The 23,660-nt window shown below is 40.7% G+C and overlaps 1 protein-coding gene across 6 annotated transcripts in view; it reads left to right on the top strand.

The window, feature by feature from the left end:
- Nucleotides 1–731: 731 nt before the first annotated feature.
- Nucleotides 732–23,660, top strand: part of LOC126248551 (GATOR complex protein Iml1) — a 637,798-nt gene continuing 614,869 nt past the window's right edge. For 5 of the 6 annotated variants that reach the window (XM_049949665.1, XM_049949640.1, XM_049949674.1 and 2 more), the window contains exons 1-2: nt 808–865; nt 21,393–21,530. In XM_049949665.1, the coding sequence (XP_049805622.1) occupies nt 823–865; nt 21,393–21,530 (181 nt within the window). In that variant the 5' untranslated portion in view covers nt 808–822. Of the gene's footprint in view, nt 866–21,392; nt 21,531–23,660 lie in introns of all 6 variants that reach the window. The other variant, XM_049949630.1, reaches the window with a different exon arrangement.

Here is a 23,660-nt window from a genome sequence, read left to right as displayed (position 1 = left end):
AGTCTTCGAACAAGATCGTGAACGTGGGCTTTCCAAGACAGTTTACTATTTATCTGAACACATAGAAATTTGAACTGTTCAGTTTCACTAATCTCATAAAGCTATCATTGTTTAGTTTAAGCTCATAGGCACATGTTTCTATATTTTGCTCTGTACAAAGGAAGAGAAATATTTGTGTTTGTTCTATAAATATGAAGGAACCACTAACTGACTTGTTTACTAAGCCATTACCAAGTGAACAATTTGGAAGAGCTACGAGATCGTTTAAATGTTATCAAAGTAGGTTGAGAGTTATTTCAGTTGAAGGGGAATATTGAGGATTGCAATTCAAATTCGTCAAAGTATTGTTTTCCAGTATACTTTCGTTTTAGATGGCAACTATGATACAGTATCTTTTTATCCTGTTCGTTGATATGTGGTTATCATTATTCGGTTTCACAAATATCTTATAATTAGTGTGCATGAGGAATGCTCACATCTCTCTAAATTTATCATCAACCAATTTACGTTTCACTGCAGATGGAAGGACGAGAAACACTAGGCTGAAGAAACAGTTGTGTCAAACATGTTTCGCATGCCAATTTTGCTGCGATCTCCTGTCCTCACTCTGTATTGCGTTCTTGCAGATTAGTTGTGCGCAGAACCTGGCGCAGTCCTTTGTGCAGACAACTTGTTGCGTATATGTCGGCTCAGATATCTTTGTTTTCTGCTACCCTTGTTACATTTGTATACTTTGGAAGACTTGTGACAACGGGTTGTAATGTTATGATGCGGTAAAGTGGGCGTTGAAAGTGGTTTGTGCGGCATTCAGAAAGATAGACCATGAAACTTTTCAAATTAATAGTACATCACAAATCGTTTAGTGGTATGTCGTAATTTTGTGATACTTATTTAACGTGGTGCTTGCCATTTATCAACAGCAATGAGAAGTTGCGATTGCCATCGGTCTTACCATAGCCCCAACAAATTGTAAAGATCGGGACGCGTCAGGATACTAGTTTTGAGGGCAATGGTTTTTAAAGAGTGGCCTTAATCAGCAGTCGTGGTATATTACACATCACAACAACTAGTGTCTGTACATCACATCTATTTACGGGCGTGACACTGTGAAAAAAAAAATTGAATTGTATGTATTTAAACCTGATGTGCCCAGTTCATGGTTAAAGTGTGGTATTGGAATCACCTGCCCTCCCCCAAAATCTTGGTCGAGGTGACAGGCTGATGTGTAGCACAACCTAGGTTATGTTTAAAGGTTACAGTTTGGTTGTGAGTTGACGTACTACCAGTGAATGAGAAAGCCAAATAAAGGTTGTGGTAAAAAACTAACTGGTAGTGCAGTCTGATGTTTATGTCCATGATATGTTGAAAAGTCCAAGGGTGGCCCAGTGCATAACTTACCAAGTTCAGTGTGGTTCAAAATGGTGATTCAAGAGTAGCAAAGGACACTCATGTATTCCCTAACAAGTGCCCTGTTGCTTGATCATATACAAATTATTGAGCTGCCACTATACACAGCAGGTAAAAAATGCTGTGAAAATATTACTTGATAAGGTTGTCAGCAAGCAGCTTTATTAAAATTTGACTGGTTACTTTACCAAAAAAGATAATGTTTCACATCATTGTATTGTTGTGCCATCTCATTTCCTTCAGTTATGAACAATAAAGTTGTTTTTCTCTCTCGTAGTACTGCAATTTTTGTCATATTGGTTACCAAGCAGCACACTGTCATGTACAATAAGACGTGCATGGAGTAGTAAAAGCAGGATACATATAGATGAGACAGATACAAGTAAGATGAAGGTGAAGCTTTCCATCTACCCAAAGCTCTGACTCCACAGTGCTTTACTATGCATGGCCCTATTAACAAGTGGTATGCCATTGCCTTCCTCTGACTGTTTAACTGACACCCAACTAAGCATTGGCGGAGCTACAGGTTAATGTGGATTCTGAACACAGTGGAACTTTGCTTTTTTTCACCTTTACAAACAATGCTAGAAGTGAAAAGTGCCAGATAAAAATTCAAAATTTATCAACAAAGTAGAAGAGAAAGAAGAGGATACAAGATATTAGTAGCTATGGTCAGAGGTCAGGGAATAAGTGTAAGAAGTAAAATTAAAGATGAAGGAATGTAGTCAGGAGATATAAACTTATACAGGGTGTTTCAAAAATGACCGGTATATTTGAAACGGCAATAAAAACTAAATGAGCAGCGATAGAAATACACCATTTGTTGCAATATGCTTGGGACAACAGTACATTTTCAGGTGGACAAACTTTCGAAATTACAGTAGTTACAATTTTCAACAACAGATGGTGCTGCAAGTGATGTGAAAGATATAGGGTGCGCCATTCTGTACGTCGTCTTTCTGCTGTAAGCGTGTGCTGTTCACAACGTGCAAGTATGCTGTAGACAACATGGTTTATTCCTTAGAACAGAGGATTTTTCTGGTGTTGGAATTCCACCGCCTAGAACACAGTGTTGTTGCAACAAGACGAAGTTTTCAACGGAGGTTTAATGTAACCAAAGGACCGAAAAGCGATACAATAAAGGATCTGTTTGAAAAATTTCAACGGACTGGGAACGTGACGGATGAACGTGCTGGAAAGGTAGGGCGACCGCGTACGACAACCACAGAGGGCAACGTGCAGCTAGTGCAGCAGGTGATCCAACAGCGGCCTCGGGTTTCCGTTCGCCGTGTTGCAGCTGCGGTCCAAATGACGCCAACGTCCACGTATCGTCTCATGCGCCAGAGTTTACACCTCTATCCATACAAAATTCAAACGCGGCAGCCCCTCAGCGCCGCTACCATTGCTGCACGAGATATGCATGTGGGCAGCATTTGGTTTACTGACGAAGCTTATTTTTACCTAGACGGCTTCGTCAATAAACAGAACTGGCGCATATGGGGAACCGAAAAGCCCCATGTTGCAGTCCCATCGTCCCTGCATCCTCAAAAAGTACTGGTCTGGGCCGCCATGTCTTCCAAAGGAATCATTGGCCCATTTTTCAGATCCGAAACGATTACTGCATCACGCTATCTGGACATTCTTCGTGAATTTGTGGCGGTACAAACTGCCTTAGACGACACTGCGAACACCTCGTGGTTTATGCAAGATGGTGCCCGGCCACATCGCACGGCCGACGTCTTTAATTTCCTGAATGAATATTTCGATGGTCGTGTGATTGCTTTGGGCTATCCGAAACATACAGGAGGCGGCGTGGATTGGCCTCCCTATTCGCCAGACATGAACCCCTGTGACTTCTTTCTGTGGGGACACTTGAAAGTTCAGGTGTACCGCCAGAATCCAGAAACAATTGAACAGCTGAAGCAGTACATCTCATCTGCATGTGAAGCCATTCCGCCAGACACGTTGTCAAAGGTTTCGGGTAATTTCATTCAGAGACTACGCCATATTATTGCTACGCATGGTGGATATGTGGAAAATATCGTACTATAGAGTTTCCCAGACCACAGCGCCATTTGTTGTTGAAAATTGTAACTACTGTAATTTCGAAAGTTTGTCTGCCTGAAAATGTACTGTTGTCCCAAGCATATTGCAACAAACGGTGTATTTCTATCGCTGCTTGTTTAGTTTTTATTGCCGTTTCAAATATACCGGTCATTTTTGAAACACCCTGTATGATGGAAGAAGTATTTAGGGATGAATATGAGAATGATACTGAAAATTCCATCATTTGCCAAGAGGGTACACTTACATTATATTGAAGTTACATATGTTCACAATTGCTTCACCTTCATTTTAATTTCTAATTACTTCTTCATGCTGTCTTTATAAACTTCTATTTTGTAACTCTTTGAGACTTGCAACTTGCTCTAAGTAGCTTGCTTTTATCCCTCACATTCATAATGTACATTCAGTGGTGCATAACTTGTGCACTTAATGAACCTGACGGCTGCCTGTTTTTCAGTACCTTGCTTGTCTTTGCTTATTCTCTCTGTCAGTGGCTTATTTTGTTGTTAATGTATGTGTGAGCTCAAACGTAAGAACTGTTTCTTCACCATTGTAACTAGTATTATGCCCCCCCCCCTCTCTTCCTAATTTTATGTTCAGAGTTGTTGGGGAAGGCCAGATAAAGTTATAGATACAAATAAAAGGTGCTAAAAATGGATGAAAACATTTTAATCTGCTCTTTGCAGTGCATCAACTGTTGATATATTATCGGTCATCTTTCATTGTTACCAGTTTACCTCTCCTCAAATCAAGTGAGGTGGTGCAGTGATTAAGACAATGCACTGTTATTGAGAAGCACTGCCTGGGTATTATGATAGATAATTGGAAAATAAATAAATAAATAAATCATGGAGTGGAAGCACCTTTCCTTCTTTTATCAGAAGTACTTCATTCATTAATTGGAATGGCTGCTCAAAGAAAGTCAGTCAAGCACGTTGTCTACACTCCACCCGTGTTAATGATCTTGATATTGAGGCATTAAACTAAACTATATCTTCCTCTCTTTGTACATTTGCTCTGGTATCTGTAGTCATTATATACCAGAGTAGGCCAATAAGTATCTGCAATTTCATTCTAATAATTTGTAGACAGAATGTCAATCCTAAGGGACCGGGTTCAATTCCCAGTGTGGTCAGAGATTTTCTCTGCTCAGGGACTGGGTGTTGTGTAGTCCTAATCATCATCATTGGAAATACGGAAGCGTCCGATCCCGCCCGTCTGCTTTGACCCATGACGTCACAAATATGGCGGAAACGACCAAAAACGACAATTCCAATATGGCGGACATAAACACGTTGCATACGTATCATAAAGACGAAAATACATAGAAAAACAAGACACACACAGATTTCACAAAAAACCTAATGACTCTAACGGGACAAGCGTGGGAAATTGGGGGTTTTTGGGTGGGGAGAAACTAAATATGAACAAATTTAGCCACCCACCGCCATACAAAACCACGTAAGACGACGAAAAAAAATCGACATCACAAAACTCACCAAATACCACAAAACACGTTCTTATCTGGAATCGGACACTTCCCTTGACCTATATAGATCTACAGTAGCACCCGACCCCATACATTGGGATCGAACACTTCCCTTGAGCTATATAGCTCAACAGCATCTCCCGATTCCATCCCCCAATACACAAATCAAAATACACCGCGAAACATTACGAACAAACTCTTCCCTTAAGCTACATATATCTACAGCAGCTCCCGATACCATAAATTGGGATCGAACACTTCCCTTGACCTATATAGCTCAACAGCATCTCCCGATTCCATCCCCCAATACACAAATCAAAATACACCGCGAAACATTACGAACAAACTCTTCCCTTAAGCTACATATATCTACAGCAGCTCCCGATCCCATAAATTGGGATCGAACACTTCCCTTGACCTATATTGCTCAACAGCAACTCCCGATGCCATAACTTATGATCGACCACTACCGTTGACCTATGTAACTCATAAACATCTCCCAATACAAATACCAATACACAACACATACGCCAAAAAAAAAAAAAAAAAAAAAAAAAAGGGAACTTACCAAAAGAAAGTTCCAGCCCCACAAACTAGATTGGCCACCACAATCACACACACACACACACACACACACACACACACACACACACACACACACACACACACACACAAACCAACAAAAAAATACTGAACCAAAAGAAAAACCCAACCCACCCACACCTCAACCCCCCCCCACCCCCACAACCCCAAAATAAAAAACCCACAAACAAAAACCAACTACAAAATAAAAATCATCTCAATCACACACTACAACTCAACAAAAACTTCAACAAAATAGATCCTTCACAACTGAAACAAAAAACACACACACTCCCCCTCCCCCCCCCCCCCCCACCTTAACAAACACTATACAACAAAATAAACCACCCACCCCACCCTGAACCACAGCCACCCACCCACCCAGCCCCCCCCTAACTAACCACTTTCGGCCTATACATTTTACCCACAGCCCTTAAAAAAACACGAACAATACAATAGCCCTCTGGGACACTCTTCCGCCAACAGTACTCATCTAAATGAGACTGAAGGTTGGAAGAGCGCCTCTTCCCCCTCCCGATAACTGACTTAACCGCCCCCCCACATCCCCTCTATTGTATTAGTACAAGCCCCTGTATCATAATTCTTAAACTCTAAACTATGGTTCACTACTAAATGATTAAATCCCCTCTCACCCAACCCCCTATAAGAAGAAAAAGCATCTGAAACTATGGTGGACCCCGTCTCTATATATTCCTCAATTAACCCCACTAATTCAGCCTTCGACCTCCCTTCCACAACCCTAAAAACACATTTGGAACCCCCATCCCCCGGAACAACAGCCCCCCACACCCAAAGACCAGCCACAGACTTCCCCCTCTCATACTTCCTTTTCCCAAACTGTGACTCGTCCACCTCCACAACCACCCCATGCCCCCCCCCCCCCCCCAACTTATCCCTGTACTTAATAAATTCCGAACACACTTCACGACAAAAGGAATACCAATCTAAAACAGTCCTCTCACTCACACCAGTCTCATGCGCACAAAAACTCTGTGGGGACCTATAACAAAAATAATATGTAACAAGCATAATCTCACGCATGCCCAATCTAGACTTCTCGAACCAGGTCCCGCGCCGTATAGAACGCCATATGTCATCTTTGCGACAGCGCCACATGTACCCGTCCCTGGTCCGAGAGGCCGGAACTTTAACCAATTTCATTGGTTCGCGGCACACACCGCACTTCACGACTTCGGCAATTAAGCCAAATAGCTGAAGAAATTTGATCAGCTCTAAAGCAGTCTCGCCCATCATAGCCCTCAACCGAGCACTATTAATCCGGTCTTTCATATCCATTCCTGAACAAAAAACCACAACCGAACACACTTAATAACAAACTCACCCGACGTACAGCAATCATCATTACATTAACCATCACACAAAACCGTTAACTCACTGATACAAATTCCCCTTCAAAAAGACGCACGCAGCACTCACCACTACGCAACAGCAAACTGAGCCCAACACACCAAACAAACGAAAACCATGAACATACCACCAGAGGGCACAACAAACAACAACACGACATCTACAAACACGCCACACTCACAAACCAAACTCCGCGCCGTAATGATGTCACACCACAACACCCTTACGTCACGGGTCAAAGCCGACGCGTGAGATCGGATGTTTCTGTTGACCCTCATCATTTCATCCCCATTGACGCGCAAGTCGTTGAAGTGAAGTGGCATCAAATTGGCAGACTTGCACCAGGTGAACGGTCTACCCGACATTTATTATGGCTTTGTCCGTTCACCAACTGCTAGATTGTACTGTTCTCTTCACTTGTGAAAGGTTGCAGCGTTGCCATATCAGTATGATTTGCTCTTGTGTGAAGTAAACATGGTGGTGCCGCTCTGCTTTTCACAATGAAGATAAGTGTTCTGTAACCTGTATCAGGAGCTGAATTTTATGGAAGACTTTAAACACAATATGGGGAATAGATCTTACTGTGGTGAAGGTTTTTCTAGTGGATTGAACAATTCAGAAGTGTGTAAACACAAGTGAAAGATGAGAAAACGGCAGGATATCCAGTCTTATCCACAACTAATGTCAACATTAAGCAAATTCATGGGCTGTTTTTGAGTAACCATTGAGTGACTGCTGATGAAGATGCAGACTATATTGCATATTAGTTGTGGTTCTGCTTATGATGTCATCTGTAACAGGTTCAACCTTTGTACAGTCTCTGAAATAAAAGTCCCGAAACAACTCATTGAAGAGCACAAGTGTCATTGTGTGAGAATTTGTATGCTGCTGCCTGATCATCACGGTAATGAGGAAGAAATGTTTTTGAAGCAAAACATCATTGGAGATGTAACATGCATTCATAACTTTGGACCAGAGAGCAAATGCCAGGGCATGGAGTGGAAACATTTTTGATCCCCAGAGAGAAAGAAATTAAAAGAGTGAGCATGTTGCAGGAAATGTGATGTTCCCAGTTTTTTAGTACTTTCAAGGACAAATTCTGGATCATCATCTGGAAAGGGGTAAGAGGAAACAGTCAACATTCCAGTGATGTGCTTTGCAATGAGCCAAAGCATACAATTTCAAACAAACACTAAGGCCTGTTGTCCCTTGCAACCATTGTACCCACCCACCCACGACAAAGTGTGTCCACACATTGCTGCTCATATTGTTCTAACCCATCAGATGGTGTATTTGGAAGTGTTGGAGCAATGTGCACACAGTCATGATGACCCCTCCCCCCCACCCCACCCCCCTCCACAAATTGGATTTCCATTAATTCTGCTTAAAACAGTGTATCCATGGCTTGCCTGTAGGTTAACTGAAATTTGTGATACCACCTGTCTGCTTTGACCCGTGATGTAACTGCTGTGTGATGTCATGGTGGTGTGACAGGACAACTATGTTGAATAATGATTTAAATTTTTGCTGTTGTAGTAAATTAGGAAAATGTCCAAGCACTTTGTCTTCCTCTTGTATTGCATTCATCTTGACATCTTGATCTAACCATATCCTTATTGGTCACTACATTTCTTAATATCCTTGTACTAGTAACATTCTAGTAGGCAATGCGAGCAATTCACTTCAGTTCAGTTTGGTGTACTTACTCAAAAACTGCCAATGTTGTATATTACTCCAGTGCTTTTTCAACTATATATTTGAGCACATATTTTACTGAAGCTTGATTCTTGTGCAATTTCTCTGAAAATATACAGAAATGAATTCAAATGCCCACCACTGCCACCAGTTTAGTGAAAGTAATGCATCCCATAGAGCTTCCAACGTCTTAGTAATTTTTCCTTTTTCTTCGGAAAAAGAAGGCAAGTCACCTTCCTGGTCTCTCGACACAAGTGTGTTTACTGTCATTAACTTGTATGCGGAAAAAACTATCTGTTTGAATGACAAGATAGAAATTATTTAGGAGTACCTTGCATCTCAAATACTTTTCTTGGGTTTCTGCCAGTTAAAACTGTGCATCTGAAAATGTCAGACAGTTGTTTCAATGAAGTGTTGTGGCACAGTGTTAACTGGCGGCAAACCTAAGACGTTTATTTCAAACAGATGTACCAGGAAACCCAGAAAAATCATACCTGCCATCTATTAATGGACTGCTGGATGTGCCATACTGTATAGTGCATGTTGATTACTCTTTGAAATAGGCTAAAATAAGTGTTGATGCTGCCAGTAGATGTTATAGTCGTAACACTTGATCCTAAACATTACTGGCACTTCAAGTACATTGTTCTGTTTCAATCTGTATGCCTCTTTTTATGTTTGCTACTCACCATGTAGTGGAGATGCCGAGTCGCGATAGGCACAACAAAAAGATTCACATAATTATAGCTTTCAGCCATTAAGGCCTTTGTCAGCAGTACACACACAAGGGAGTGGCAGACACTGAAGTGTTGCAGTTTAGATGGAGGGCAGGAGAGAAGGTGCAGAGGGGGGAGGGGGTAAGTAGCGGAAAGGAGAGAAATAAAAAGAAATGACAGCTGTGTAGTGCTGGAATTTGAACAGGGAGGGGGCTGGATGGGTGAGGACAGCGACTAATGAAGTTTGAGGCCAGGAGGGTTATGGGAACATAGGATGTATTACAGGGAAAGATCCCACCTGTGCAATTCAGAAAAGCTGGTTTTGGTGGGAAGGATCCATATGGCACAGGCTGTGTAGCGGTCATTGAGATGAGGGATATCACGTTTGGCAGCGTGCTCAGCAGCAGGGTGGTCCACTTGTTTTTTGGCCACAATTTGTTGGTGGCCATTCATGCGGACAGACAGCTTGTTGGTTGTCATGCCTACATGGAATGCAGCACAGTGGTTGCAGCTTAGCTTGTAAATCACGACAGGTTTCACAGGTAGCCCTACCTTTGATGGGATAGGTGATGTTAGTGACTGGACTGGAGTAGGTGGTGGTAGGAGGATGTATGGGACAGGTCTTGCATCCAGGTCTATTACAGGGGTATGAGCCATGAGGTAAGGGATTGGGAGCAGGGGTTGTGTAAGGATGGACGGTATATTGTCTAGGTTCGGTGGATGGCGGAATACCACGGTAGGAGGGGTGGGAAGGATAGTGGGCAGAACATTTCTCATTTCAGGGCACAATAAGAGGTAATCGAAACCCTGGCGGAGAATGTAATTCAGTTGCTCCAGTCCCAGATGGTACTGAGTTACAAGGGGAATGCTCCTCTGTGGCTGGACTGTGGGACTCTGGGAGGTGGTGGGAGACTGAAATGATAGGGCATGGGAGATTTGTTTTTGTACAAGGATGGGAGGATAATTACAGCCAGTGAAGGCTTCAGTGAGACCCTCGGTATATTTTGAGAGGGACTACTCGTCACTGCAGGTGCGATGACCACGGGTGGCTAGGCTGTACGGAAGGGACTTCTTGATATGGAATGGGTGGCATCTGTCTAAGTGGAGGTATTGCTGGTGGTTAGTAGATTAGATATGGGCGGGGGTGGAGGTCAACATCTAGGAAGGTGGCTTGTTGGGTTGAGTAGGCCCAGGTGAAGCAAATGGGGGAGAAGTTGAGGTTCTGGAGGAATGTGCATAAGGTGACCTCACCTTCACTCCAGATAGCAAAGATGTCATCAATGAATCTGAACCAGGTGGGGGTTTAGGATTCTGTGTTTTTAGGAAGGATTCCTCTAGATGGCCCATGAATAGGTTAGCATAGGATTGATGCCACGCGGGTGCCCGTAGCCGTATCACGGATTTGTTTGTAGGTAATGCCTTCAAAGGAGAAGTAATTGTGGGTGAGGATATAGTTGGTCTTGGAGACTAGGAAGGATGTTGTTGGTTTGGAATCCATAGGGCATCTGGAAAGGTAGTGTTCAATAGCAGTAAGGCCATGGGCATTAGGAATGTTAGTGTACAGGGAGGTGGCATCAACAATGACAAGCAGGGCGCCGTGTGGTAAAGGGACAGGAACTGTGGAGAGTCGGTTGAGGAAATGGTTGCACTGATGCTGCTGCTCGCAGTGTGGTTTCAGATCTCTTGAGGCTGTAGACATGTGTGCAAGTTGTGTTTGAGTGAGTATATGTGTGTGCACGTGTGTGTATGTGTGTCTTCTGCTGACAAAGGCCTTAATGGCCGAAATTTATAATTGTGCGAATCTTTTTGTTGTGCCTATCACGACTCAGCATCTCCGCTATATGGTGAGTAGCAATTTTCCTTCTCTGGTATTGTTACATTCCATCCTGGATTTTCCATTGTTTGATCTTTTTATGTTTCAAACGTGTCTCTCTCTTTCTGCTTGTCTAACAAGAATTACATTTCGCACAAATGCCCATCCATACGTCAGCTTCCTTTCAGCATCTGACGTTCTCAACAGAATGGCTGTTCGCCAGCCTTTTACACACACACACACACACACACACACACACACTCACTCACTCACTCACTCTCACTGCTCTCGAACATAAAGAAATGGGTTGATTTTAAATGTGTTCTGTGTGTGTGTGTGTGTGAGAGAGAGAGAGAGAGAGAGAGAGAGAGAGAGAGAGAGAGCATGGATAACAACTAAACTGAAAAGAAATTATGTGATACAAATAAAGATTAAAGCCCAAGACCATAGGGAAAAATGCCAATGAAATGAATTTATGATATGAACAAACAGAAAAGTAATAAAAACGAACCACAGGTAATGGTATATATGACAGAGAAGTTTGAGAGAATTCAAATGTAAGGAGAAATCTAATGTCTACTGTGCAAAGAATCTGGGGAAGCAGGCGGGGAAGAAATTGGAGTAAATTGTGTCCATGGGTATAACCAAAACCATGCAGATTGAACATTGACTTCTCATTTAAATGCAGCCTGGTAGATTAGTGTCTCCTTCAGATTCAATTCTCACGTTTGGTGGTTCAAAGTGTATGTTGGAGTGGATGAGATACAAAAACTAGGAAGAAACTAGTGTAAAGCAAGTCCTGAAGTACTTATACAATAAAGTATATGTTTGATATTCAAAGCTATAAAGCAGTTCTCTTCAGGGGAGGAATACAAACCACTCACATTTGGAGGTAGAAGCAGAGTAATTGGTAAATTATGCCCATTTATATAACCAAAATCATGCAGATTGAACATTGACTTCTCAATTAAATGCATCCTGGCGGTCTACTGCCCTCATTCAAATTCAGTTCTCATGTTCAGTGGTAGGAAATGTGTGTTTGGAATTGGTGAGAGAAGAAAACTAGGAAGAAACTAGTGTAGAGCAAATCCTGTAGTTCTGATACAATAAAGTATACGTTTGGTTGGTTGGTTGGTTTGGGGGAAGAGACCAAACTACGAGGTCATCGGTCTCATCGGATTAGGGAAGGACGGGGAAGGAATTCGGCCATGCCCTTTGAAAGGAACCATCCCGGCATTTGCCTGGAGCGATTTAGGGAAATCACGGAAAACCTAAATCAGGATGGCCGGACGTGGGATTGAACCGTCGTCCTCCCGATATACGTTTGGTATCTAAAGCTATAAAGCAGTTCTGTTCAGTGGATAAATACACACCACTCACACTTGGAGGTAGAATTAGATATCCACTGATAATTTTGTAGCAAAGCCTATTGGGTTGTGAGGTTTAAGCAGTTTGTTTTCAGTGTTAGGTTGTGGTGAAGCAAGCATAACATGGTTTTTGCTTCTAGGTTAATTTACACATCTTGTATGCTTTCACAGGACACCTACATCGTGGTTGTGTAGTGTTTTCTTGTGGGAATTGCAATATTTGGTATTGGCAATATAAAAAGTGCTCATATTTGTTGACCTAGCCTAATCTTAGCCCACTGCACTTTGTACAGTGTTTTTTTTCTGAGAGTACATTCCGTCTGTGAATTCAAGTTTTGGGTCAGGTAAGGACACCAGTAGTTGGGTGAAATGAGGAGCACCATTCTACAAGAGACAGGAAAGTGTCTCTGAAATTATTCAAATTCCACCCACTTGCAACCTTGTAGCCTTTTGGTTAGCAAAGGTGATATATCACTGAATTATTAAGAAGTGAAAAAGAGATCATGTTGTGAAATCCTGGACACTATATAAATTGTTGCATGAAGCCTTCTGAGTTCTGGGGTAGGTGTGAGATACTCAATAACTTACATGATGTGCAATGATAATCTCCTGACCACCTCAACAGGCTTAGCCTAGGTGATGGCAGAACATTTCATCGACATGGGAGCTAACTCTAGACAGGATGATTTGGTGCCCTGCATCAGCACCGTCGACACTCGTCCATTCTAGACGACACTCGTCCATTCTAGAATGTCTTCTTCTTCTTGTTCATGGCAGTTAAGTTCTTCTAGAATGTATTGCTGACTGTCTTTTTTATGTCAAAGATAAGAACTCTTTTTTCCCACTAATTAAAACAATGATGATAAGCATTCATTGTTTGATTTGTCAGAACAGAACAAATGACAGACTTGCTTAGCAGCTGCACAAGTGTGTAGTGAAGTTTTTAAATTGTTGTCAGTTAAGTCTGTTTATTTATTTATAATAAAAGCCTAACATATGCCATTTTCTAAAAGTGATAAATATATATTAAACAAAAAATACAAGCGTAAATAATTGAGTTAATTTCATGTTCCACGGATCGTTTTGCGTGGTAAATCTTAATGATGTGGAATGACTCTTTTACAAGTACATCACATATTAATTTGTAAATATGGTTACATGCTGAACATTTATAAGGTTTTTTTAAAGGATATCAAAAGATCCTGTGGGTTGATGGAATTTCAGACAGAATTGTGAAAAGTTGTTCCAGTTCAATACGTAATGTCCTTAGTGATATATGCAATGCGTTGCTGTCACAGGGAATTTTTCCAGACTGGTTAAAGTATGCAGTTAAACCATTTCACAAGAAAGGTGACAAGACAGGCTTAAATAGTTATCACACAGTTTCCTTACTGACATCTTTCTCCAAAACATCTGAAAAAGTAATGTACTCAAGAATATCTGCACACAATTGGAAACAACTTACTTAGCATATCACAGTTTGAATTCCAGGAGGATTGCTCAACTGAGAATGCTATTTATACATTCACTCATCAAATAGTAAAAGCCTAAAATAATATTATATTGCCAGTTTGGAATTTTTGTGACCTTTCCAAGGTGTTGGATTTGTGTAGGTCATCAAGTTTTATCGAACTGATGGCTTTACATGCAGCTGATTATCATTTAGGTATCTCGTAAAGGAGCCAGGCATTTTAACTGCACTGTCACAATACATATATTTGCTAGTGAAATTAGTCATAAATAATCCATCACAATTTGAGAAAAGCAATTACGTCCATACCTACAACTCTAGAGGGAAAAATGACCTTTATTTAGACGTCACTGGCCCAGGAACATAAAATGTCTAACAGATTGTGAAGCAAGTTTTAAATCTAATTTAAAATCATTTTTCCTGGACAACTTCTTCTGTTACATTGATGAATTTGTTATTAAAAACTTGTAAAAAAAGGGAGGGGGGGGGGGGGGGAGAGAGAGAGAGAGAGAGAGAGAGAGAGAGAGAGAGAGAGAGATAGAGAGACCCCAAGATTGTGTTGCAAGTGTGACTGCCATTTCTATATGGACAATATTCTTAATTTTAAAGGAACTATGAGGTTTCTGGGCTTCACATTTTATTCAAAGCTTATCTGTTCATCACAGCGTGAGACCTAGAAGCAAGGTCCCTAAAAGTACTATGATGTTGTTGTTGTTGTTGTGATCTTCAGTCCTGAGACTGGTTTGATGCAGCTCTCCATGCTACTCTATCCTGTGCAAGCTTCTTCATCTCCCAGTACCTACTGCAGCCTACATCCTTCTGAATCTGCTTAGTGTATTCATCTCTTGGTCTCCCTCTACGATTTTTACCCTCCACTCTGCCCTCCAGTACTAAATTGGTGATCCTTTGATGCCTCAGAACATGTCCTACCAACCGATCCCTTCTTCTGGTCAAGTTGTGCTACAAACTCCTCTTCTCCCCAATTCTATTCAATACCTCCTCTTTAGTTACGTGATCTACCCATCTAATCTTCAGCATTCTTCTGTAGCACCACATTTCGAAAGCTTCTATTCTCTTCTTGTCTAACTATTTATCGTCCATGTTTCACTTCCATACATACAAATACTTTCAGATATGACTTCCTGACACTTACATCTATACTCGATGTTAACAAATTTCTCTTCTTCAGAAACGCTTTCCTTGCCATTGCCAGTCCACATTTTATATCTTCTCTACTTCGACCATCATCAGTTATTTTGCTCCCCAAATAGCAAAACTCCTTTACTACTTTAAGTATCTCATTTCCTAATTTAATTCCCTCAGCATATTTTGAAATATTTTAGCACCAGTTCATGGGGAGCAGACAACTCTCTTTCAAGCCTCTGAAAATGGGATGAACTGTCGCTTTGAAGAGCCTATAAAAAATAGCCGTACTACTGATACCTGACCACCATACCATTGCTTGCACACCCATCTGTTTTCAGAATTAGAAAGGAGAGGGAAAGATGAAAGGATGTGGGTTTTAAGGGAGAGGGTAAGGAGTCATTCCAATCCTGAGAGCGGAAAGACTTACCTTAGGGGGGGAAAAGGACGGGTATACACTCTCTCTCTCTCTCTCTCTCTCTCACACACACACACACACACACATATATATCCATCCACACATATACAGACACAAGCAGACATATTCAAAGACAAAGAGTTTGGGCAGAGATGTCAGTCGAGGCGGAAGTGCAGAGGCAAAGATGTTGTTGAATGACAGGTGAGGTATGAGTGGTGGCAACTTGAAATTAGCGGAGATTGAGGCCTGGTGGGTAACGGAAAGAGAGGATATATTGAAGAGCAAGTTCCCATCTCCGGAGTAAATCAGCCTTCGCAGCTCACCTCATGCAAGATTGTCACACAGTACATAGTATGGAAAACAATCGCTCAGTCCTCCATACAGTGAAAAAGGGATACTTTTTGGATATTTATGAAGACTGAGAAATGTACACCTACCGAAAAAAAGTCCAAGGAAAAGACACCCAAAGAGCAATGCACATTAAGAAACAACAGTTTCTTAGGTATCTGCTGCCCCGTTTTTGACAACTTCCTTTAAAGCCATTCCACAATTTCAAAGCTATGCCCAGATATATATATATATAACAGAGGGAAACACTCCACGTGGAAAAAATATATCCAAAAAGAAAGATGATGAGACTTACCAAACAAAAGCGCTGGCAGGTCGATAGACACACAAACAAACACAAATATACACACAAAATTCAAGCTTTCGCAACAAACTGTTGTGTCCCTTAAAACCTACATCCTTTCGTCTTTCCCTCTCCTTCCCTCTTTCCTGATGAGGCAACAGTTTGTTGCGAAAGCTTGAATTTTGTGTGTATATTTGTGTTTGTTTGTGTTTCTATCGACCTGCCAGCGCTTTTGTTTGGTAAGTCTCATCATCTTTCTTTTAGATAATTTTTTCCACGTGGAATGTTTCCCTCTGTTATATATATATATTAGCAGTTGACAATGTGTGCAAGCTACATTATACCCTTCAGCAGTTCTCAGTGTTTTAAATTTTGCTCATTAGAGGACTTAATCTCGGGCTCAACTTAAACATCCATACACTGTACTTATTTTACACTTATATTAAATTGAAATAATTACTTTTGGTATTTTGTTTGGAAAACATGCAATTTGAAATTTTGAAACACACGAGGGAATAATTGTTCTGAAGCTAAAGCATTGTAATAGTTTTGATGTTTCAGGTTGTATAGTTTTATCATTATGACCTCACTTGGTGCAAGCTATTTAAATCTACTTGACTTTTACTGTTTTTGTCATTGACATTGCTTCTCTACAGCATAACATAAGTTATTTAATCTTTCAGCACTTGTACTATACATATATAAGCTTTGTGTCCCATTTGCTACTACATAAAGTATATACACATCCATATTATGCATTAACAATGGCAGATTCAGGTGTGCTTGATAATGGACTAGTATAAAGGCTGAAACACTTCATGTGCAATTAATAAAGTTCTAATTAAGCAGCTGAAGTGGCTTTTCATTAAATGTACAATAGTTGTGGAATCAGCACTATCCAAACATGTAGGAGCTAATAATTTTTCAGTAATAGTAAGCGAGCAATGAGGCTCAATGGAATCCATCCAGAAGGAACTGCTTTTAAAAATGTCGAGTTTGATTTTAAAATTCTACACTGAGATTTGGCAGATCTTCATCCTGGCTGCTACAGAGATGCAGAATTACCTGTAAATTTGATAAACAATAAGAAGGAACATGCTCCAGATATAACTTGCATCATTGTTTGCTAGCCTTTTAGGTAGACATCGTGGTTTTAATATAGTGTACACTGATAGTTATAAGCAAGGGGGCTCCCGTTGCTGTTGTGTTTCCCGGTCATGTCCTCAGGTTTTTCCTTCCCACTGAATACATTGTATGTAGTGCAGATGAAATGTCTCCAAAGCAAAAAAGTCACATCTGCTTCAATTCCCATAGTGCCCCGTAGATATTGCAGCAAATATTTCCAATAGAGAAAATGACAGACAGAATGGCCCTCTCCTTGTTCAGCAGCAAGGGAGGCATGTGCCATTCTGCTGAGTACCATGGGATGTGGGAATCTGGTGAAATGAGCATGAGACCAAGGAGTCCCACTGTGAGTTGGAGAGCCATACAGCTGTGTGAGTAGGAGTGACTGGCAGTAAGGTGCAGTAAGCTGTGGCTGGTGAAAAGCAGTGGTCTACTTCATACCAATCATTCCAGTGGGATGTTAAGTGGAGTCCTGCCCTCTATTTTAGCTGACGTTTAGAGAAATGTAGTAAATCTTTTGAAATTGTGTGTAACATCTGAACTCTAGTCTAAGCTTTTAGGCTGGAGTTGTTAATGTGTATGTGGCTGAGCCCTTTGTAGTCCAGTGATCATCCAACTGTATGATGTACTATTTTAATTCTTTCACTGTGGTGATACCACTACTGATGAATGCCATATTAGAGCAGTATACAAATGGGTTCAGAAAACATATTAAGGAATTGAAACTGTTAGCAAGGAAAAGACTCCTGTTTTTGTCTCTTCTCTGGAGGCATTAACAGAAAAATCTTTCCTGTGTGGACATTTCAGAGATATTTTGTTTCATCTTGAAAATGCCAAAGACACTACAAGGGAGCTCATTGTCATTGGATAATTTAACTGACGATTAGATTATGTTAGGAATCAATAGAATAGTACATCGTTTAAATTCTTGTGAGAAAATTGTGTGTGTGTTAATTTTAATCCTTCCAGTCCTCTTTTCAATTTTCATTATTGCCTCTTCTCATGGAGCACACCTTGTATGGCCTGCTATCAACATCATAGTGACTGACTTTCTATACCATTGCTCGTCATACAGTCGAGTGAATGTTAAAGTATCAGTTGCAAGCAGTGTGGCCGTTTGGAGTTTACTTTAAGCAGAAATGTCCGATTATTCTATAAGAATCTCTTCCCACATCAAGCCCATTAATTATCAGTTATACTTGCACCTTGATAGCTGCCCCCAATTCCACAATAAAAAGTCTCTCCTACACAATCTGGCCTCAATTGTGTAGTGCATTTGCAGGAATAAACAATTCTATGCACAGTATGCCAAAGGGCATACTAAAGCTTTCACAGACAAGTATTATCGCCCATCCCCTCTCCAAAAATAGTTCACAAGCAGATTTACACTGAGGTGACAAAAGTCGTGGGATAGTGATATGCATATAAACAGATGGCGGTAGTATTGTATACTCAAGGTATAAAAGGGAAGTGAATTGGTGGAGCTATCATTTGTACTCAGACGGTTCATGGGAAAAGATTTCTGACATGAGTGTGGCTGCATGACAGGAATTAACAGACTTGAAATGCATGGGCCATTCCATTTTGGAAATCATTAAGGAATTTGATATTCTGAGGGCCCCAGTGTAAAGAGTGTGCTTAGAAATTTCAGGTATTACATCTCACCATGGACAAAGCAGTGGCCAACGGCCTTCACTTACATGGTCGAGATCAGTGCTGTTTGTGTAGAGTTGTCAGGGCTAACAGACAAGCAGTTCTGCATGGAATAATGGTAGAAGTCAATGTGGGATTTATGAAGAACATATCCTTTTGAACAATGTGCAGGTGCTGCAGTGCCTCTCCTGGGCTAGGAACCATATTGGTTGGACCCTAGATGACTGGAAAGCTATGGCCTGGTCAGATGTCCCAGTTTCAGTTGGTAAGAGCTGATGGTAGGTTTTGAGTGTGGAGCAGACCACATGAAGCCATGGACCTAAGTTGTCAACAAGGACTGTGCAAATTGATGGTGGCTCTTCAATGGTGTGGGCTGTGATGATTACATGGAATGGACTGGGTCCTCTGATCCAACTGAACCGATATTGGCTGGAAATGTTTATTGTCATCTACCTGGAGGCAACTTGTAACCATTCATGGACTGCATGTTCCCACATAACTACTTGCCACATTACAGATCGACAGTTGTTCGCGACTGGTTTAGAGCATATTCTGGACAGTTTGAGTGAATGATTTGGCCACCCAGATCGCCTGACATAAATCCCCTCAGACATTTATGGGACATAATCAAGGGCTCAGTTCATGCACAAAATCTTTCACTGGCAACACTTTTGTAATAATGGATAACTGTAGAGACAGAGGGCTCAGTATTCTGTAGGGGACTTACAATGGCTTGTTGAGTCTGTGCTAATTGAGTCTCAGCACAACACCAGGCAAAAGGAGGTGTGACATGATATTTGGAGGTATTCCATATCTTTTGTCATCTCAGCGAACCAGTTGCAAAGGAGCATCCCTCTCATCACCCAACAACACCCTATTGAACCACTTGCCCATATTCTTTGAAAGACCTTCACCTAGTTATCATCATATCTGGAGATAGAGAACAATCCTTCCTGCACCTTCCAAAGTGGTATTCCAGATCCCACCCAATCCCTAAAATATCTTAGTGTATTCTAAGGACACACCTACTCTCAACCTCTTGCTGCCTGAGTAATACCCATGATGGACACCCAGGTGCAAGACCTGTCCAATGTAGCCATCCTGCACTTTCCATGGCAAGCATATCCTATCCTATCCTAGCAGAGGTGTGACCACTTGTGAAAGCAGTCATACCATTTACCAGCTATGCTGTAACTGCAGCTTACCATTTATGTGAGTAAGGCTGCCAACCTTCTGTCCACCTGAGTGAGTGGCCACTGCCAAACTATGGCCAAGAGTAGTATTGGTGTCCCCGCGACTTAACGTACTTCTGAGCATATTGTTGTTGTTGATTTCAGTGGCTGCCCATGATCCTACCATTTGGATTCACCCCCCCCCCCCTCCCCAATCCTTCCTCCTTTCCAGCCAATGTCAACTTCTCCTAATTACCTATATAGAAATTTTCCTTGCAACACATCATTTGATTCCATGATCCTTCTGGCGTAAGTGTCTGCTAGCACCTTTCCCACATCCACCTCCACCTCTGCACCCCACTCCTCAGTTCATTCATTGTACATTCTCATCCTTCTCTATGCAGTTGCCCTCTTCCCCCATTCTATATCAAATTCCGGTCCACTACTCCATGTCTTCATGCAATGTCCATGACTCCTACTTCATGCACCACAGTGAGCTCAGCAATGCCACTTTCCTATCCTGTGCACTTGCTGCCCATCTATCTTAGCTCTACTTCCAATTCTTCTTTCTGCTCCCTGTCTGCTTTCTTCCTCTTCCCATACCTGCTAATACAATCTTTCACTCAAGTCAAGCTGGCTATTGATAAAAGTTGTCGGCCAGGACACTGTAGCTCAGCAGACGTGTGTGTGTGTGTGTGTGTGTGTGTGTGTGTGTGTGTGTGTGTGTGTGTGTGTGTACACTCTGTTAACTGTGAAGAATGATTTCTCCAAATGCTCAGTAGTGTTCTTAGGCTTATTTATGAACCTATTGATGATTTAGTGAGACACAAAAGTGAGCTGTTACCTTCACTCTTGCCTTACTTATGTTCCACCAGGGACTTTTCATTATTATATTTCTGTCTATATGTTTCCTGACTCAGACACATCCAACATGATTATACTAAACTACACACTTTGCCCGAAGTGAAGTGGTGCAGTGGTATCACATTTGACTCATATTTGTGAGGATGATGGTTCACATCCCTTTTCGGCCATCTGTAGTTATATTTTCTGTGGTTTTCTTAAACTGCTCAAGGCAAAGGCTGGGATGGTGTTTTTTAAAGGGCACAGCTGATGTCCTTCCCTGGCTTTAACTTGTATTCCATATCTGGTGACCTTGTTATTGATGTGACACTAATTTCTACTCTCCATTCCTTTTTACATTCTTTGGAAAATTGCGTTTTGATTTGTACGTTATTGTTATTTTTGTGGCAGGTGAGGATCTTATTATCAATCCTAAGGATTTTCCAGGCATTAAACAAGGAAGTGTAGTTGAAATATATCTTCCTGAAGATGAGTTCAGCCGCCTGTTGTTGCAGGTTACTTCATTCAAGGAAGACATGCAAAGCAAAGGTAAGTAAAAAAAAAATAAAAAAATAAAAAAATGCAAATGTGATTTTTCTGACATTGTTTATGCAGTTGCCTTGGGTATAAACGGTTTGTATAAAATGATCAAAAATAAAGATGTTCTAGTTGTACTTTTTGGCATGATTAATTCTCTGGTTTTGAAAATCTATGGATCCCAAGCTAGTATTATTAATATGTTTTTATGGTCCCAGTTTAGCCTCATGCTGTTCACACACTGTTCAGATATTGAGATTATCAGTAGTACCTACAGCCTATGCGCATAATGCATACATCATTTTTGTATTATCGCTTTTTTTGCTTTTCCCATCTGTTGATTGATTCATTCACCCTAGATTGAAACATATAACAGCAGAAATAAAGAGCAAGTGTTCATATTTAGGTAAAGGCATGTATGTACTTTTGTGGAAAATGCAAAAATATTTCAGCTATGTAACTTTATTATTGTAGTAAAAGATGAGAATAATTTGTTACACACTCATGGCAGTGCACCATTGCTTAAAACTCTAAAACAGCAGTGGAAAACAGTACTCATAAAGTCTCTGTCTGACGGATTTGAAGAGATTGTGAACTCAGTGTATTAAGTTTGCCACAAATCATATTGCTTTATAGAGCCGTCATCTTTTCTCAGTCCATTCTGGTCTCCACTTTCCGTGTGTCTTCTGTTAACATTCAATGTTGATAGTTTAGGTGAGATTCAAAACCCTCAAAAGAATCCAATTCTGGAATCCGAAACAGCTACATCCTAAGAGTGCCTGTCACTTTACATGCAGTGAACAGCATTTTGTACATTCTTGGGGAGTTGCACTGTTAGCACTTCATTGGTTATCATTTAGATTCTGGTTTATGTTTATAATGCAGTGTTTCATTTGAGGAGATATTGGTGTTAAAAATTCTAAGAGTATTCCTCATATTGTTCCAATAGATTTGACAGACTTATATTGACACTGTTTATTTCTCTGTGTAAACATTGCTGGGGCACACCTTGACATAGTCTTTACAATAGCACATGCTGTCCAGAAAAATTTTCTAACCATTAAAGCTGATAAGCCATTTACAATTTTTCCAGGTTGTAATACATTGATGTATAAGGATGATCTTACGAAGGTTCCAAGAATTTGCGACTGAGAAGGGATATGTGGATATTGGCTTGCCATGTGTCTTGACATTAGTGTACAAATTTACATTTAATCCTGTACTTAAACAAAATAAAATAACATTATTAGTTGTATAAGTCAGTTGAAATTTTTTAATATTCCTTCTTCAGTGATATTTGTTGAAGTGTAGATGCTCATTTCTTGATTTATGGGCTCTATTCAGTGTGTATATTTCAGAAAGGAGCAGAAATGATTTTGCAATACAGAGGAGGGGGGGGGGGGAGGGAGAGAGAGAGAGAGAGAGAGAGAGAGAGAGAGAGAGAGAGAGAGAGAGAGAAGGATAGGGTTGGAAGTAGTCGAATGAAAACAGTCGATTCAGTCAGTTGTTGGAAAACAATCAACTCATTCAGTTGTAGCTTTATGTATCCGTTGAATTATTTATTCATTCTTTAGAGTGAAACCAGTCTTTGGGAGCAACTGAATGGAAACAGCTGACACAATCTGGCACTGTTTTGAGTACTGACTGAGTTATTCATTCTTCCTTTTCAAGTGAAACAGTCTTTAGTTTTTCTGTTGGTTGAAATATGTATTCATTCGTTCATTCAGCTGAATCCATTGTTTATTTGATTGAATTATCCAGTTATTCTCTTGAGCGAAACCAGTCTGTAGTGTTTTCATTAGGTGAAGTAAAACAGTGGTATACAATACAAACTAGGGCTACATATAGTCCTAGAAGGTAGCTGCAACCCCAGGTACACATGAAGACATCTCAGTGGTTATGCTAAAGTTAAAATATGTAATATAAATACTCATATAATTATGTACTGGAGGACTAATTCTTATTTTCATCATTTAAAACTGACATATAAACTGCTGTGCATTAAATTGTTCCAGGTGCAATTAACATCATGTAACTAATAAAGCTTCACTGGTAGTGCAAAGTTGCAGGCATGAAAGTTCTGTTAAGGGTATGTGAAGAAGAAAGGATACATGGCAGATTTCTGTGACTGTTTGCATTTCA

The sequence above is a fragment of the Schistocerca nitens genome, chromosome 1, assembly GCF_023898315.1.
Source record: "Schistocerca nitens isolate TAMUIC-IGC-003100 chromosome 1, iqSchNite1.1, whole genome shotgun sequence".
Lineage (NCBI taxonomy): Eukaryota > Metazoa > Arthropoda > Insecta > Orthoptera > Acrididae > Schistocerca > Schistocerca nitens.
The sequence above is the reverse complement of the archived record's forward strand: the minus strand, read 5'-3'. Positions and strand labels throughout refer to the sequence as shown.